The following is an 18,695-nucleotide window of genomic DNA, read 5'->3' on the forward strand; positions in this document are numbered from 1 at the left end:
TTAAAACCCGCCACCACCCGACACAGCCAACTAGTAAGGGTTGTCTTGTCAACAAAACATGCCAATTCGTCACTTGTACAGTACACCGGTGTGTTGGAGAGCCAAGCCACAACATTTACAATCTGAGTACGACGTTTCGCCAGTAATTATAAATAGCTTCATCAGGCGACAGCCAGATTTGTGGAGAAGTCCCACTGTCTCGTTCCTTATATAGAGGCGTAGATGTGGTGACCACACTTGTGTTCTGCTACTGCTGACAGTTGTATTTGGGATAATTTAATATTTATCTGATGTTTTTTTAGTCTCGTGCTGATCATTTGTCCTGTTTGCCCAACATAACATTTGCCACACGTGCAGTTAATCCTGTACACACCTTCTGTTGATAGCTTCGGTAATTTATTTTTTGTTTAGATATTAACTTCTGTATTTTATGTACCATGCCAAATCTGACTCGGATATTTATTTTTTCCAAACATCTGGCTAGTTTATCAGTTAGTCCTGCAATGTACGGTATTTTGATTACTTGGGCAGTTTCAATGCTCGCGTTATTTGATTTGGTTTTGGAATTCAATACCCTGTTGATTTGTGCATCATTGTGACCGTTCATTTGCAGCGCTTCTTTAACCTGTTGAATTTCACTTCTCAGACTGTCACATCTGACACTTTCTCATCCCGACGAATGAGCATCTTGATAAGAGCAGATTTCTGTGAGGGATGATGATGTGACTCTGCATTCAGAGAGGCATCAGTATGCGTTTTCTATCGGTAAATGTTGTGTGTTATTTTACCATTTCGACCCCGCCCGAGCAGAATATCCAAAAATGATAGAGTTCTGTCAGCTTCCACTTCCATGGTGAACTGGATGGATGGGTTTTGCGAGTTAAGATGATTTAGAAATGTGTTAAATGTATTTGTGCCATGTGGCCATACTACCAACGTGTCATCCACATATCTAAACCAAGCATCGGGTTTTAGTGTGCTTGAAGCTATTGCTTTTGTTTCAAAATCTTCCATGTGTAGTAAGTATTCAGGAGGCTTTGACGACGGAGTCGGAGGCACACTTATTTATTAACACCAACTTGTGCACAGTAACGGGTACACACAGCAATTAGAAGGGTATCGTCCCCTTCACGCGTCTAACAGGGAGACGCAACATCTAACCCCACTAACCTACGCCCGAGTCCTCCACTACGGAGCTAGGGGAGGCTACCTATCCCAGCCCTGGTCAAGCTGGGATCCCGGCACCCTGAGTCTCCAGACCGGCTCTTATAAGAACGTCAGTCTGGGCTCTCGGGGCCACGCCACCGGCTTGCCTGGTCGGCCCTGACAAGGACAGCGAGCCAGGGGAGCTCCGGGGCCTATTCTAGCTGGTCTTCGCTCTTCGCTGGTTTAAGCTAATACTCGACCTCGAGCCCTCCGGCTCACCACCTTTTATAGTACTCGGCCCCCGGGAGGGGCCCGTGGGGGGATGCAGGTGCGGACGTCGGTGTGAGCACCTCCTCTGTGTACGGCCCTAACCACGCCCCTTGTGTTTGTTAGCCATCCGTGCCCATACACAATTACACCTCTACACATGTACAAAGGAGAGCCCATTGCTGCTCCTTCCTTTTGTTTATAGAAGTCACCTTTCCACAAGAAGCAGGTGTTCTTTAGACATTGTTCAGCTAGTCTTGGGATATATTTGGCTAAACCTTTGTTCGTTACCAGAGTGTAGTGTAATTTAACTCGTTGACCGGAACCCTCGTGAACAGAGAAGTCACAACAACACTTACGAGAATATCATTAGGGTTAAGCTTAATATATTTAATTATATTTATGACATGTTCAGAGTTTTTGATGAACGAAGAGGTCCTACCGATTTAGGGCTGTATTTGTTTCGTTACGTATTGTGCTAATTTGTATGTGGAACGAAACAGGTGGACTTCTCCACAAATCTGGCTGTCGCCTGATGAAGCTAGTTGTAATTACTGGTGAAACTTCGTACTCAGATTGTAAATGTTGTGGCTTGGCTCTCCAACACACCGGTGTGCTATACTCGTGGCAAATTGGCATATTCCTTTTACGTGACAACCTTTACTAGTTGGCTGTGTCGGGTGGTGGCTGGTTTTAATGACACATTTATATATTTGTGCGATCTAACCCCAAAAAAATCACTCATGGATGATATTGGTCGCAAAAGCCTACGTGTTGAGCATATATTGTTATACATATCAGATGTCTGCTTTATTACATGTTATGTTCTTATCACATTTTTCCTGAATTTTTTAAAAAATGTTTTATTTTTATACTTTTACCACTTGTGTTGCTATTATGCATGCGTTTTTGTGACTATTTTGCAAATATTAATATTTCCGTTGCAACAGATGGATGCTCACCAACTCTGGACCCAACGTCTGCCAATAAAGATTTCCAGATTTCCTCGGATCTCAAGACAGTGATACAGATCTGCATTTATTTGAGTCACCTCCCTCACCAACAGATATTTGATAGGAAGTTGCCAGCCCTGTGCACTGAGGGCTTTTTGTCAGGTCAGCACTACTGGGAGGTGGACGTAAGGGGCACGGGGATATGTCGGACTGGGGTCACGTATGGGATGATCCCACGGAAACAGATTAGTTCTGAGTTCCCCTCACAACAGATATTCAGTGTGGCATTGTAGGGTTAGAGACATCACTGTCTGTGCCAGAGCCACCGCTGAGAGTCGGGGTTCATCTAGACTGGGACATGGGGCTCCTGTCGTTTTACAGCACCGACTCCATGACACTGTTACTCTCTTTATATCCTGGGCTGTGGGTGGTGAATCATAATGACTCAGTGACGATTGTGGATCTGAGTCATGTATCCTGAGAAGACCAACTGTGGCCAAAACAACGAGCCATACAACACACAACTGGACACACTGTTGAGGTAATATATATCTCATCCCTGATTACATAATTAAACATATCCTCATGTAACCTTTTATTCAAAATTATTTGTACAGGTGTAATGACAGGGTGCCATCTGCTGGCCAGGAGGGATAATCACGGGTATGGGTGCGTTATATAATAACCAACTATAAGCGAAGCGTAAGTGGGCTAAAGGTTAAAGGTTGAGTCAGTCGGGAAGCTTCGGGAACCGGCTCGAAGGTTCTAGAAGAGGGTGTAGCCGGGGCGTGGCCAGAGGCGGGGACTGGCCATGCCGAGGAGTATATAAGAAGTACGTGGCCAAAGGTTCAAGGCTGTCGTGGGGTCCGGGTCTTGGCTGCTGTCGCTGTCTTCGCCATCATATCTTCTTCATTGTCCGGCCGCATGGCCGATCATCTGTACGGCTCCCATCTTCGTCATCGCTATATTAGTCAGCCAGCTATATAGTTAGACGCCCACGATGGGGCTGTGTGGATGGGTCAGCAATGCATAGCCCCGTATATATATATGTCGCTCAGTGATTTGTGCCTGTAAGTGTGAGAAATAAATAAGGAGCCCTCTGCATGGCGTGTCTTGGAAGTCGCTTACTACACAGGTAACAGATCTTTGGGTACTGAACATACGTCAAGAAAACACATAAATACTCTACACATAAGTTTCTTATAGGAAGTCACGAGGTCGTTATTTTTTTGGAATTTGTCCGTAAAACCAGAAATATGTCCATTGCAAGAAGTAACTTTCTGTAACTCCATGTAACCTGTGATTATGTTGATATTAGTGATGCCTGATGACGTTCTATGTACTCCACGAGTATCCACAAACAAAACATCTACTCTCACCATTAAACCATCGCAGTGTCATTGGTAGCATGGATGTGAATATGAGAGGTGTCACTGAGACAGAGGATGAGGTATCTCTCATGGAGAGAACAACATACCAATGCGATGAGACTGCCATTCCATTGACCAGTCACCTTCTATGCAGAAGAAACGGAGATGCTAAGATCAGAGGAAGCCCTGTAGTCTGAGCTCCTATGCATCAACGTTCATGGTAATTTCATTGACCGCTCATAACAGACTCAGCTCTCCAAGCTTCATCACACTCATGGTGAGATGGATGCAATACGACCATCTGAGTGGCGCTGTGATTTACCCTCGCAGTTGGAAGGACACGAGTTTAGAACCTGGTCAAGGATTTTCTGCCCATTATCTGTTCATCTATCTATACATATACAAGTAAAACATTGTGTGTGGGTTTGTGTGTGGGTTTATGTGTGGTCGCACGCTTGGCTCTCCAACGGTGGGGTTAACGTGAAAAAAAGATAGCCAGGTACCACGCCGTAAGCCACGCGGTAGCAAGCTCTATGTCTTTTTCAGATCCGTCAACTTTAAATTCGTTTAATTAGTGATTTAGTGCGATTTTTGTGCGCTTCGCTTTTGTTTATTTATTAATGACGCGTGCACGACAATACCAATTTACGTGCCTTTGGTGGGGGGGGCATGCCAAGTCGCACGCCTTCGGTGGGAGTGAGGGGGACATTTTCTTTCACGTAAAAAATTCTATAAAAATACACTAAACGCTGACGTTTATTCTTTATTGTGTGATGTCCCCCCCAGCCCTATGCGTGCAGTTATTACTACTATACACTCGCTAGATGCAACCACTATAAGCCGCAGATATTACTGCAGAGCGGCCGGGGAGATCGTGGCTGGGGGGGAAGGGTCAGAGGTAGCAGCCCAGTCCCAGCCTGCCAAGGTGCCACCGCGGCCGGCTGGACAATCTAGGCGAAGCCGAACGCTCTGCACGGGACTAGGCCTCACCACGCCACTCTGTCAGGTGAGTACTTTGTGCTATAAAGTCGATACATACTGCTATAGAGTCAGCATCAACTATTGTAGTGATAGCAGGTACCACCACAGTCAGTATGCACTGCTGTAATCATAGCAGGTACCACCACAGTCGGTATGCACTGCTGTAATCATAGCAGGTACCACTACAGTTAGTACGCACTGCTGGTTCATGTTCATCTAAATTCTAACTAAGAATTCACTTTCCTCAACCAACTTCGTACCCACTACAAAACGCGTGGTCGTCAGTGTCTAAATGAGCGTGACAGGACTGGAACGTGCTTCATTCATGGCTTACAAATTCGCCCTTTTGCTCTCAATAAACATTTTCACATTGTTGTTTGCAACTCTTGATAAATGAGACCCTTCGTGTTATTGACTATTTTTTGTCCAGCACCTTTGTGCCTGTTTCATGAACTGAATCTATGCAGGCCCCCCTTGCAAAAGGGACAAGCTGAATTAATGCACTCAAGCCTGGGTAAAATAAAGGACACCCTGCACACAAGTAGGATTTGTAGGCAATCCAGTGTCTGTAATGGAGTCTAACGAAGGCCAATGTGGCAGAGGTACGTACCGAGAAAAGGCAGAAGCTTCGTTTGGACGCCTCCCACTGAGATGGCTTTTGCGAGGTTCAGACAGCTGGAGATGGGGGCTGGGTCATCCTGAGACCCCTGAGAGATTGAGCTCCTGTACTCACAGCACAGGACACACAGAGTCTGAGGGTCTATTTCTCTACAAAGACAAATATTCCTAGTATAGCCTTAACAGACTGTTGGGGCAAGTGCTATTAGAGAGCACCTATGAAAGCTGGTACGGCACACAAGGGATGGGTGGCCATCACCACGCCTGGCCGCCTTTGTCTCCATGGTGGCGATGTTTACACACTACACCAGGTGCTCATTGGAGGCTGAGTCGAGCTAGGGGAGGCCCAGAACCGGTTCAGATAATATAATTGTCACTAGTGTTGGCCGCGAGCGGGAATCCAACTCATGTCGCACAGCACGGGACCCACAGAGTCCAGTGAGGGTCCATGTCTCTCCACTCAACAAGAGACAGAGTGTAATAAGGGTCCGTGTCTCTATACACACAGCACGAAACACACAAAGTCTAATGAGGAGTCATGTCCTTCTACACACGCAACACGAGGCACACAGAGTCTGAGGAGGGTCCGTGTCTCTGATGAGGTTCCTTAAGGAATCAGGGTCATTCTTTACCTTCCCTCCTTCAGACAGCTCGCTCTGGCTCCACAGCACTGAAACTGCGATTACTGAACATGGAGTCTTGGCTGCTTAAGAAGTCTCACTGAAAGTCCTCAATAACTGTCCGTTTCTGACCAAACAATTGGATTAAGAATAATTGTGAAGTTATTTACTCGTGGCCATGGTTAATATTTTCAGTCTTGATTTGATTCGGCAAATGGTAATGTACAAAATGTAGTTATGGTATGAATTTGATCTGGATGATTGAGAGTTAATTAAGATATTAACTAATTACCTTTGCTTCAAAAGGTAACAACGATAATATACAGGACATCCCCGATATACGTCGGGGATGGGACTGGAAAGTTGGGACTTATAACGAAATGATGTATAACGAGAACTTTTCCCCCAGAGGAATGCAAATGGCAGAAGGGAGGGTAGGGACCTATGCGATGCAAAGCAGAGCAATTTTTCCCGTAACAAAAACAATGGAATAAGGTAGGGAAGGGATCATAACTTATGGAAATGTTGTGTTTCGTAACTAGCAACCAAAATACCTAGATTACATGGGACAAATCCAGGTACTATGCATGTACTGTACATGTACTACAGCGTACAACAAAATGTACACATTTCTAACCAATTCTGAGTTCAAGAACCTTTAAACATCATTTACACTTATCAAACATTTAATTGAACACCATTTACCGAGCATTGCGAAGCAGCCCTGTACACTTTAAAGCATTTTACCTTTTTTAATAGAAAACGTATGTGAAATGTTTAAGCAATGACTCAAACAGAAAAAAAAATTAGTGGAAAAGAGCACAGAATCTTAAACAGCATTTTAAAAAATGATTTACCTTAACCTATAATTTAAAAAAATCTTACTTTGAGGAGTGGATGAGTTGTGCAACGATACCACTACAGTTAGTACGCACTGCTGTTAGATTTTAATAGTAGTTTTGAAATATTTTTAAGACCCGGGCAATGCCGGGTACTTCCAGCTAGTAGTCAATACAACAAGGGCCACTTGGTGGGAAATCAGTAACTGCGCAACACAGGTCGATTTGTTATGTGGGACATCAACCAAGTGATCTAGCCGAGTACTAATCAGATTGTTTAAACTGGTACAGTAAATATCTATTATTAAATCAAGCAAAAGTCTTTCAGCTTCAGATTTGCAATGGTGCTTGAACTCACAGGACACTGGCTCTGCAAGGTCAGTGTCTGTGTTCATGTCAGCTTCTGGACCCGAGGCTCCAGAGCAACATTTACAGTTGCCCGATTGCCATCCAATCTTGGATCTCTCAGCACGTTCTTCGTATCAATCCTTCCGAAATAATTATTCCCGTTCGCCCCCTCCATTCCCCAATGATTATAAACGCGTTTTGATTCTAAACATGGAAGAGGGCAAAACCGAAGGAGGACCTGGAGAACAATCCACAAGACCATGTTCATAATGTAATAGTTGTATCCATCATTTGTGCAGTGGCTAATCTAACCCGACTTAGATAGGGTGCGGGTTCCAACCACTGGCCCGCTCAGACCCGCAATATCTCTAGCCCCTGCTCTGGGGCTAGAGATATTGCGACTGCCCCTGCTCGACTGTGTCAGCCCCTACACGTAAGTGTACACAGTCCGTTTACGTCGCTACACATAGCCCATACACGCCCCTACACAATGAAGGTGTAATCGTATGAAGTTATGCAAGTGTATGTAATTGTGCTAATTAGGCTCGGCTTCGTTGTCTAGGGTTGTATTATCAATCAGGATAATACAATGATTCTCGCTTTAACTTTTACTGATTATGTTTTAGTGTGTTTATGTCAGGTCTCAAAATTCAGATCTCACCGCAGGAAACAGTTCTTATAATTAAGATTATTATGCATGAACTTAGGAAGGCACCACTCAGACTCTTCTGTGTTAAGCAACTTTAATATCTAAAAAAACATAACATTCTAATATGCCACCTCTTATGCTAGGAATGTCAACACAGTACTCCTGGAGATGTTTTCCTCATTGATCCGTACATTTAGCCCTCAATGGTCACATTTGTTAAACTGGGTAATAGAACATTCGGCTAATTCCTCAGAGTAAAGTGACCATACACGGCGATAGGAAAAAGTCCTTAAAATTAATGTGACAATATTCATATTAACAGTAATAAATAAGCATGTGCCTAAGGCAAAAGTAGACCTCAATTAATTCATTGGTAAGATTATTCAATTAACGAAATGTCTTGGAACAATGCTGTGCGGCAGCTGTCCCTGCTTGTCGAAGAAATGATTCTCAATTGGCTCAGGCTTCAATACATTCGCGGGCAAGATTCTGTGATCAAAATAAATATTTTAACACAATAGTATCCCTGTAAGTGTGTAGATTCGTAACATAAATGATTATAAATGTTTAGTTTCATCAATTAATTCATTGGTACAGTTATGCAGTTAACAAAAATGACTAAAATACTTCTAAACGACCATATCCACGTAACTCAATGGGCAGCAATGCTTTTCATGATCAGCTAATAGTTGACGCACCACCTTAGGATGGCCCTGTTCGAAACACAAGGAGAACTTTGGAGTAATCTTATCAGTCCCGATATGTGCGTTATGTGTGTGTGTGGGTGTATTGTCTTCTTGCTCAACTTTTTGCGTTAAGCAGACGCCGAGGTGGGGCGTTTATTGCACCCAAAATGCCTTGGTTCCTTGCTGGGCGATGAGTCGTGTGTGTGTGGGCGTGTCATACACATGGCGCTCTCTCTCTCTATCTCTTGGCGGCAGCTAAAGGCCTCTCTGCTGCTGGATGAGCTGAGTCGGCACGACGCTTGTCCCTGACGGTGCCCGATTGCGCTCGCAGCTTGTCCGCTGGTCGCCAGTGCCGACACCCTTCCTCGGTCGCGCTGGTCACGCACTATCTCTCTTTCTCCGTGCTTTCTTCTCCACTGCTGAATGATTCCGAGCCGGCACAACGCTCATCCTTGATGGCGCCCGATTGCACTCGCAGCTCGTCCGCTGGTCGCCAGTGCCGACACCCTTCCTAGGTTGCGCCGGTCACGCTTTCTCCCTTGCACTATGCACGGTTGATCCTTGTAGACGCGACCTTTGCAGGAGTGTGCTCGGCTTCCGAGTCCACACACTCGTGGGCAGTCGTTAGCCGCTGCTGGCCCTGTGCGATGCTCGCTTGGTCGATACTTGGCGCTTTCCGCCCTTTCTCCAGGTTGCTTGCTTGTCATTGCTCGTTACTCTTTCTCTCCCTTTCTCTTCTACTGCAGCTGCTGGTGGGAGCTGGCACTCAATGTAAAATAAAACTTTTAGCGATACTTCGTCTGTCAGCGCTGAACTCACACTCGGTGACAAATCACTACTCTGCAAACCTCGCCGTCCTTGGTCGATTGCGGGGCCCACCCCCGGAGCTTGCCGCAGCAAGACTAAAACGTGTGTGCTGTATTCTTGCTTATATCTGAAATTCCCCCACCTCGGCTCCCCTTCTCACAAAGGACCGGAATTCCTTTGATTTCGCACTCAGCCTGTGGGAGCAACTGTTTGTCCGATGTACGTGTGTGTGTCCGTTATCATGTATTGAAGTAGTCTGTTAAGTCACATCAAGGCCTGGTTCCTGTCTCCTTCCTCAAGCCATCTCGCCATCTGTGGAAACAGATGCTTTCAATTTCCCATAAGTGTGTTTTTCTAGCTTTTAAACTTTCTGCAATAATTAATCTGGAAGGAGGGGGTGGGTTCCTTTTGTCCGGTTGCATCCCTCCCTCTTCCCTCACGGTTGGCGGTGTTACATTTTCTTGTCTCTCACAAAGAGGGGTGCCGTCTCTTGAAGTATGACCTCCTGTTACCATGTTCTCCGTTCACTCTTACGGGTTGTAAATTGAGAGAAAATAAATATTATTTTCCACCCCTTATCTTAGTCTTGTATCCCTTTTGCGGTTTTGACTCTGTAAGTGGATCAAAGGTATGTTTTGAAGATCTGTGGCCCCTGCTGTTTGTAAGTGTTTACAGTACTTCCGTCGTGGTTTGGAATTTCTTCATTGTGTTTGATATCTCAAGGGGAGGCGCCCTCCCTGTATGTGTCATTTATTGCTACCACGTACTTCTGGAAGACAAAGGAGGTTGGGAGGCTCTGATTTTATGGAATACATATTATCTTGGTCGTGTGTGATTTATCTGTTTCGCATTGTATTTCTTATGGATGACCCTCAGTCTAATACTTCATAAGTATTATTTGGTTTATGTTTAAACAAGATTTGTGATCTACCATAGTTGTTACCACAGGTATTCCAAGGGTTTTATTAACTTGTTCTCCGTCTGTGTCGCCAGGGATCCGTGCTTCTTATTCATTATTTGGTTCTTTCGGTAAAGTCGCTTAGATAGAAGAAAAATAATAAATAAAGGTGAATAATATTAATATAATAATATACGAGAAATAATAACCCACTAATGTAGATTGTAGCCTGGTTCTTAATCTGAGTGCAGTCTATAATGGCGACTTTTTCTAATAGCCAAGCTTCGAACTTTTACCGTTGTACTAAAATAAACAAAAACAGTTTTCTGTTCAATCGCCCCTCCTGTTCTCACCATTCGGGAAGATCCGTGGCCCCTACTGTTTGTAAGTGCTTTGTGGCGGCCTTTGAAGCCCGGTAGAGGCAGGAGAGGCAAAAGGGGGGGAGGGAACCCCTTTTCGCGCCCCCGCGCTACACCCCGATCAATTATTACAACAAAAAAATAGGCAGACTCATTCTTAATATACATTTTTGGAAAAAGCCTCTTTATACAACATTTGCATCGTGCGTTTTTGGATGTGCTTGTGTCCATCTGGAACACGCTTCCTTCTGATATGAGGAAGTCACTGGCGCTATGCACTTTTACATCGAGATTGAAATCTCACTTTTTTCAAACTGCTTTTTGTATTTAGTTTGTTGTCCTTCCACCGTACCTTCGATAAGCGCAGTGGTTATGTACGGTGCGAATGAACTTCAATGTACAAACATTGTTAGATTCGTGAAAATTGTTTAATGTGGAATCAATGATACAAGTATTATAATGACGTTTTTGTACACACACAGAGGCCCATATCACACACAGACAATACATTGACACACAGACACAAACTCACAGAGAATCGCAGACTCAATGCATCTGTAAGAATATTTTTATATTCCAACCACTAGATGCTGTTGCATTCACCACCAGGAATAAAGACAGTTAATTGAGTTGCAATAGTAGAGAATCATTGTACCCCTATCCATTACACCACTACTACATAAACACATTCCATTTAACGATTGCTCAACATTGTACCCCTACACTATAAACACAATCCACTGGCAGGGAGAATACAATGATGTTGGCTTCACACCCACAGTGGTAGTTATTTTATGATCCCTAAAAGGTTGTGAGGAATTACACTCACCTACGTTATAATCGAAGCCATGCACTCCAAACCACTGTGCCCACCAAGATGTAGCACTGCGTGTAAGTGATGATGGTGTGATTGTCGTGTGTTGTATCAGACCTCTACGGTGTTCACATTCATCTTTCTCAGGATTCACGACTCAGATCCACAATCGTCACTGAGTCACCAACTTTACCCCACACGTACAGCCCAGGATAAAGGGGTTGAGTGAAGGTTTGGTAAAATGAGTGTAACAGCACCATGGAGTCGATGCTGTAAAATGACAAGAGTCCTGCATCCCAATCCAAATGCACCCCGACTCTCTGCGGAGGCTCTGGCACTGACAGTAAGGTCTCTACCCCGCCATGCCACACTGATAAGCTGTTGTTATATTTCTGTAGACTCCAGGAGACATCACTCCCTCCTAGGAGGTACTCAGGACCACTTCCTCTCTGTGGGATTGTCCCGTATGCGACTGCAATCCGACACAACCATGTGTAATGCGGTTGTAAACGGCCCTTCTGAGGTGCCGTCAGGGGGGGAGGAGTTAGGTCACGTGGGGGGCAGAGGGGTTGAGTATAGAAGGAGGGGAACCGGAAGAGCAAGAGGAGTGACGGGGAGCCAGGAAAAGAGGAAGGCCACGTAGGGCGAAGCGGGGTGTGGCGAGATCGCCACGAACACGGGGGGAGCGAGGATCGGCACCGTTGGCCAGCGGTGACCGACCCGAAGCAGCGAGGAGGCTGCAGTCGGCAGCGGGGCTGCACAGAGAGAGTGGGCAGCGGGTCTGCATACAGTGACAGCCAGAGGGTCTGCACATAGGGGTAGCAGCGAGTCTGCAGGGAGGAGGTTATAGTAGATGAAGCAGAGAGTCAGAGGGGAGAGGAAGCTATAATAGCAGTGAATAGCCGGGGGCTACAAATACAGGAGTTATAACAGAGTGCCGTGTGGGTAAAGACGTGAACCTGAATAAAGACACGAAGACAGAAAGAAGTGTTCGAGTCCTTTTATTACACTGGAGTCAGAAGTGAAACGGCATGGCGAAACAACTGAGGAAGAAGAATATCCCATCTCCGGCGTCGGCTTCATCATCGGACGACGACGATCTTCCTCCTGAGGTCGGCTTCACTTCGGCGGAGGGAGAGATCCGTGAAGGCCCGGGTGTGGAGGAGGTTGCCACTGCGCCCGACCCATCTGCGTTGAAGGACGAAGATTTAAGATGGACCCGGATGGCGGAGCAACTGGCGACCTTAAAAACCGTCATCACGGAGTTGTGTGACCTTGTCACGCCAAGGGCGGCGTTGGAAGGTGATGGTGGTGATCGGCAGGAGCCCGGGTCGTCTTCGATGGCGCCGCCATCGACCACGTGGCGTGAAGACGCCATCTTGGGCGTGGCGCACCACGGAAGGCGGGAAGCCGCCATCTTGGGGCCGCCACGAAGATCGTCCGCCATCTTGGCGACACCGCGTTGCGACGCCTTGCTGAACTTGCCGCCGGAAGAGTCGGTGACGGACGGAAGCAAGCCAAGGAGCCGCAGTCGTCACCTTACAACTGTTAAGGAGTTCTCCATCGGGGGCGATTGGAGTGCGTTCGCTTGTCGATTTTTGGCGGCGGTACGAACGGCAAGGTGGACGGACGCCGAGGCGCTGGAGGTGCTTCCGACTCTCCTTGACGATGAGTCTGTTCGTTTTTTTCGCTCTATAAAAGCTGCAAAGAAGAAAACATTGCGTGGAGTGTTCGACGAAATGGCGGACGCGTACGAGCCACCGGATGACGCCCATCGCCGCTTCGTGCAGCGGCAACGCGCACCGGAGGAGTCGCCTGTAGCGTACAGGGGCGCCGTGCTGGAACTCGCGATGGCCGCTTACCCGGAGACGGAGCCTGACCTGCTGGAACCTCTCATCTTGGGGAAGATGTTGGAGTTATCCCGGGATCTGGGCATTCCTATGCCGGCTTGCGGTCACGAGAAACTCACGTCCCGGACCGCGGCTAAGTGTTTGGACGCCCAGTTCAATCTCCGCCGCTGGAAACAAGTCACGGCGTGGACGGGCGGTCCTGTCGTCGATGGGGGGGCCGTAGGGTGGGACCCTACAAAGGCCGTGTACGTGCCGGATGCGACCGGCCCAAAGGAGCTGTCGGCCGCCTCCACTCCGTGGCCGGCTCGAAGCGAGCCGGGGCCGCGGGCTCCGCCGCCGGCGCGGCCACGTCGGGACGGGGTGCCTGCTGCGCGCCGACCCGACGTCGACTGTTTCCGCTGCGGCCGTCGGGGCCACTATGCCAGGGACTGCTGGGCCCGGGTTCCGGGGCCGCCCCAGCAGGAGGCCTCGATCGCGGACGTCCCAAAGAAAGACCCTCCGGCACAGGCAAGTCGGTGCGCACCAGACACCCGGCAAGGCCTGACACCTCACTCATCGCCGTTGTTGTGCGACGCGGATGTTCTAAAATATGGGAGGCCAGTATCTGCGCCTTGTCGCTCGATAACGCAGTGGCGTAAGTTGGCTCGGCGGGTTGTCGCGGCCGCTACAGGTTCGTCCACTGTACCGGGGTCGATCCAAGGGGTGGACGTGCGTATTTTGGTGGATTCCGGGGCGTCCGCGACCATTATTTCGGATGTCATATTCCATCTTTTGAACATCCCACCGGGGGCCGTGAGGCCGGCTTACGCTTCCTGCATCGCTGCGAACGGGGGTAGTATGGGCATCGTGGGACAGGTGGACGCTAATATTTCTATCGGGGGGGTCTCGGCCTCGGGCGTTGTGTTAATTTCGAGGTCCCTGGCGGTTCCTTGCTTGTTGGGCACGGATTTTTTGGCTAAGATGCCCATTCTAATTAGAATCAATGAAAATTGCATTGAACTACCAGGGGGCCGCAAATTGGCGTTTTTACAGTCCGCCTGGGGGCGACCGGCTCCGGTTGCCCAGGTGCAGGCATTATCGGAAGTTTCAGTTGATATTCCACCTGGCTCGCAGATGCTCATTCCCCTACGATACCGGAAGCCGGTTCCGGGTCGGCAGGGTGCTTGTGGAATTTTGCTGTCGCCGTCCGCCGCTGTTACGGGCGGATTGGCACTGGTGGGGGCGCAAACCATTGTCCGTCCGGATCAACGCCCGTTTTTGCAGGTGTTAAATGCGAGTTCTGAGAGCGTGTGTGTGCCGGCTGGTACCGTTGTGGCACACGCCACTACGGCGTTTACGGCTCAGAGTGACATTCCGGACGGGGGGCTGGTGGGTGGTGTTTCACACGACGGAGGGGTGGACGATCGTTGGATCGCCGAACTATGTGCGGAAAATTCGGCCCTTTCCGCTGAGCAGCGTTGTGCGATTCATAAATTATTAGCGAGCTATTCCGATGTGTTTAGCTCGGACGATTTGGACTTGGGACGCACCTCGCTGCTCTCTCATCACATCGAAACGGGGGACGCGGCCCCTATCCGCTTGAACTCGCGTCGGATGAGTCCGGCTGAGCGTGAGCACGTTCGAGGGGCAGTGGAAGACATGTTGAAAGCGGATATTATATCTCCGTCTAATAGCCCGTGGGGCGCGCCTGTCGTGTTGGTTAAAAAGAAAGATGGTAAATTACGATTTTGTGTGGATTTTCGGAAGTTAAATAAAGTGTCGGTGGCAGATGCGTATCCCCTGCCGCGTATGGACGATTCTCTCGACGCCTTGTCAGGGGCTAAGTTTTTTTCAACGCTAGATCTCTCTTCGGGCTTCTGGCAGCTTCCCCTTGACGAGCCCTCGCGGGAAAAGACAGCGTTCCGTACGCCGCAGGGGTTGTTCCAATTTAACTGTCTGCCGATGGGGTTGAATGCAGCCCCTGCCACCTTTCAGAGATTGATGGAGTTGGTATTGACGGGGTTGCAGTGGGAGACATGTCTCATTTATTTAGATGATATTATTGTCTTCAGCCGCACATTTGATGAGCATTTATTGCGGTTGGAGGCCGTTTTTGCCAGAATGCGTTCTGCTAATTTGAAATTCAAGCCTAAGAAATGTCATCTACTGCAACGTTCCGTTCGATACTTGGGACATATTGTTAGTGCGGACGGGGTGGCCACGGATCCAGAGAAAACTGCGTGTGTCCGGGACTGGGCAACCCCCGCCACGGTGGGTGATGTGCGTCGGTTTTTGGGGTTCGCCTCATATTACCGGAGGTTTGTTCCGAATTTCGCTACTATCGCCAGGCCTTTGCATCTCCTTACTGGGAAGGGGCACAAATTTGTGTGGGGACCGCCGGAGGAGGCGGCGTTTCGGAGCCTGCGCGATCTACTGGCTACTGCGCCGACGTTGGATTATCCGGATTTTGAACATCCCTTCATTCTGGATACGGATGCGAGTGACACCGGGATTGGGGCGGTGTTGTCCCAGTCAAAAGGTGGTGTTGAGCGTGTGGTGGCGTACGGGAGTCGGGTTTTGTCTCCCGCGGAAACTCGTTACTGCGTCACTCGCAGGGAACTTTTGGCTATTGTGTATTTTCTCCGCCAATTTCGACCGTATCTGTACGGTCGGTCGTTTATTGTCCGAACGGACCATGCGGCCTTGCAGTACGCTCTTAAGATGGACCAGCCATCCGGACAATTGGCGAGATGGCTGGACACGTTGCAAGAATTCTCCTTCCAAATTCACCATCGGAAGGGTGTGCGTCACGCTAACGCGGACGCACTGTCCAGGTTGCCGCAACAATCCCCTTGTGCGTGTGCGTCGGGGACGCATAGGTGTGGACCAGCTCAGCCCCCCCCTCAGCCTGTCGCGCGGGCAGTGGATGTTCTCGAACCTCCGCTTACACCGGGACCGGTTGAAGGGGGACCGGCTGACGGGATTTTGCGTCTTCCAAGGTCTGTGTGGATTCGGGAGCAAATGTTGGACGATTCTTTGGTGTCGTTACGGAAACGAACGGAGAGGGCGGGTAAGGAAGTCGGTGCGGGTGGAAATTCGGAAACTGCTCTCCGAGATGGGTTACTGATGTGGAGGGAAGGGATACAGGAACACTGGCGTCTCGTTGTGCCCGCGTCATTGCGCTATGAGCTGATTAGATCTTTGCACTGTGACACACTTTTACACCTGGGGGTGCAGAAAACCCTATTGACGCTGCAACGAGACTATTATTGGCACGGCATGACGACGGATGTCGTCGGTCACGTTCGCGCGTGTCCCGATTGTGCCCGCCGTAAGCCGCCTAAACATCCATATGTTCCGCCGATACAATCGATTAAAGTATCTCGGGTTAATGAGCTGGTGGCGTTAGATATTTTGGGGCCCTTTCCGCCATCAGCTAAAGGGAATAAGTATTTACTGGTGGGGGTGGAGTACCTCTCTCGCTGGCCGATGGCCTGGCCCTTGCCTGACCAGTCAGCGGCGTCTATCACTGACGCCTTTCTATTTGGGTATGTAATGGACAAAGGGGCTCCGGAGAGGCTCCTTACGGATCAGGGACGTAACTTTTCATCTAAATTGTTGGGGGAGGTGTGTGCGGCTCTTGGAACTAAAAAGATACGGACGTCCCCCTACCACCCGCAAACGGATGGTATGGTGGAACGGTTGAATCGGACTCTGTCCGCCATGCTGTGCCATACAGTCGGGGAAAACCAATCTGATTGGGATTTGCATATCCCTGGGGTGCTTTCGGCGTATCGCATGACGCCGCACGCGGCTACTGGATACTCGCCGTTTTTCCTTATGTACGGCCGTGAGAACGTGCCGCCGATTCATGACCAGTTGGGAACCGGTGCGAGGGGGCCTGTTAAGCCTCTTCCTGAGTATATTAAGGACAACGTTCGGCGTGTCGCTGAGGCGAGGGAAAATGCCCGCATGGCTACTGCCAAGGCTCAGGCCAGGAATGAGCGGTGTGCCCGACGTTCAAAGGGGGAGTGTCCCTGGAAAAAGGGGGACCTGGCCTGGCTTCATTGCCCACAGGTGCGGCCAGGTACATCTCCTAAATTACATCGACCTTGGCAGGGTCCGGTCCGCCTCATTGAGGTTCCCAACCCACAGTCGGCGCGTGTTCAGGTTGGTGCACGGCGTTGGTTCGTGCACACGTCCCGGTTGAAGCCATACATTGCCCCACGGCCGGATGCGTCATCTCCCAAAGTTGCCTTGCCGGGGTCTGTTGCTGCCGACTCGCCCTTGCCTGTGTCTGCTGACCTTGCGAGAGCGCCTGTCGTACCCTTCACAGACAAGCCGGCCGTGACAGCGCAGGGAGGAGGACCTTCCGCTTGTGGGACGCCGACCGGAGCCGCAGAACCCACGGGACCTGCAGCTCTTCCTATCCCTCCGCGGACGCGAGTACGGGATGTTTCTGGACGCGAGCGGGACAGTGGCGGGCCTTTAATGGCGACGGAAGAACTTGCGCCCGTCGCCCCTAAAACCCTTCCACGTTCCCGCTCGGCGGGTGGGCCGCCGACCGTCCGGGACGGCCCGGCTACCCGTACTCGCTCGAAATCCCTCACGTTTCGTTAGATTGTGTTGTGTTGTGTTATTGTTATGATGTTCTTCAATGCTTCGTGTCTTTTTGCGTGTTGGCCCTTTACACCCGCATTGCTTTTCAGGTTGCAATTCAGCCGAGGTCGGCTGGATTTTCTTTAAGGGGGAGGGTGATGTAATGCGGTTGTAAACGGCCCTTCTGAGGTGCCGTCAGGGGGGGAGGAGTTAGGTCACGTGGGGGGCAGAGGGGTTGAGTATAGAAGGAGGGGAACCGGAAGAGCAAGAGGAGTGACGGGGAGCCAGGAAAAGAGGAAGGCCACGTAGGGCGAAGCGGGGTGTGGCGAGATCGCCACGAACACGGGGGGAGCGAGGATCGGCACCGTTGGCCAGCGGTGACCGACCCGAAGCAGCGAGGAGGCTGCAGTCGGCAGCGGGGCTGCACAGAGAGAGTGGGCAGCGGGTCTGCATACAGTGACAGCCAGAGGGTCTGCACATAGGGGTAGCAGCGAGTCTGCAGGGAGGAGGTTATAGTAGATGAAGCAGAGAGTCAGAGGGGAGAGGAAGCTATAATAGCAGTGAATAGCCGGGGGCTACAAATACAGGAGTTATAACAGAGTGCCGTGTGGGTAAAGACGTGAACCTGAATAAAGACACGAAGACAGAAAGAAGTGTTCGAGTCCTTTTATTACACATGCACTGCTCCCCACGTCCACCTCCCAGTAGTGCTGACCCGACGAGAAGCTCTCGGAGCACAGAGCTTGTCGATAGACTTCAAATCGGTGTGGGTGATGGGGGCGACCCTGGGAGACACCGCTCCATGTCACTGTTCTGAGATCAGAGGAAATCTGGAGTTCGTTGTGGGCTGAGTTTGTGTCTAGAGTTGGTGAGCATCCATCTGTGGTAATGACAGTGAAGACACGTGCATGC

The 18,695-nt window shown here is 49.4% G+C and overlaps 1 protein-coding gene across 3 annotated transcripts in view; it reads right to left on the reverse strand.

The window, feature by feature from the left end:
* Window positions 1-5,180: 5,180 nt before the first annotated feature.
* LOC133359526 (E3 ubiquitin/ISG15 ligase TRIM25-like) overlaps window positions 5,181-18,695 on the reverse strand; it is a 28,304-nt gene continuing 14,789 nt past the window's right edge. Inside the window, exon 5 of one of the 3 annotated variants that reach the window (XM_061577950.1) lies at window positions 5,181-5,440. In XM_061577950.1, the coding sequence (XP_061433934.1) occupies window positions 5,296-5,440 (145 nt within the window). In that variant the 3' untranslated portion in view covers window positions 5,181-5,295. Of the gene's footprint in view, window positions 5,441-13,598; window positions 18,664-18,695 lie in introns of those variants that run through there. The other 2 variants (XM_061577949.1, XR_009757167.1) reach the window with 2 other exon arrangements.

Source organism: Lethenteron reissneri, chromosome 65, assembly GCF_015708825.2.
Source record: "Lethenteron reissneri isolate LAM-NWPU_2019-01 chromosome 65, ASM1570882v1, whole genome shotgun sequence".
NCBI lineage: Eukaryota > Metazoa > Chordata > Hyperoartia > Petromyzontiformes > Petromyzontidae > Lethenteron > Lethenteron reissneri.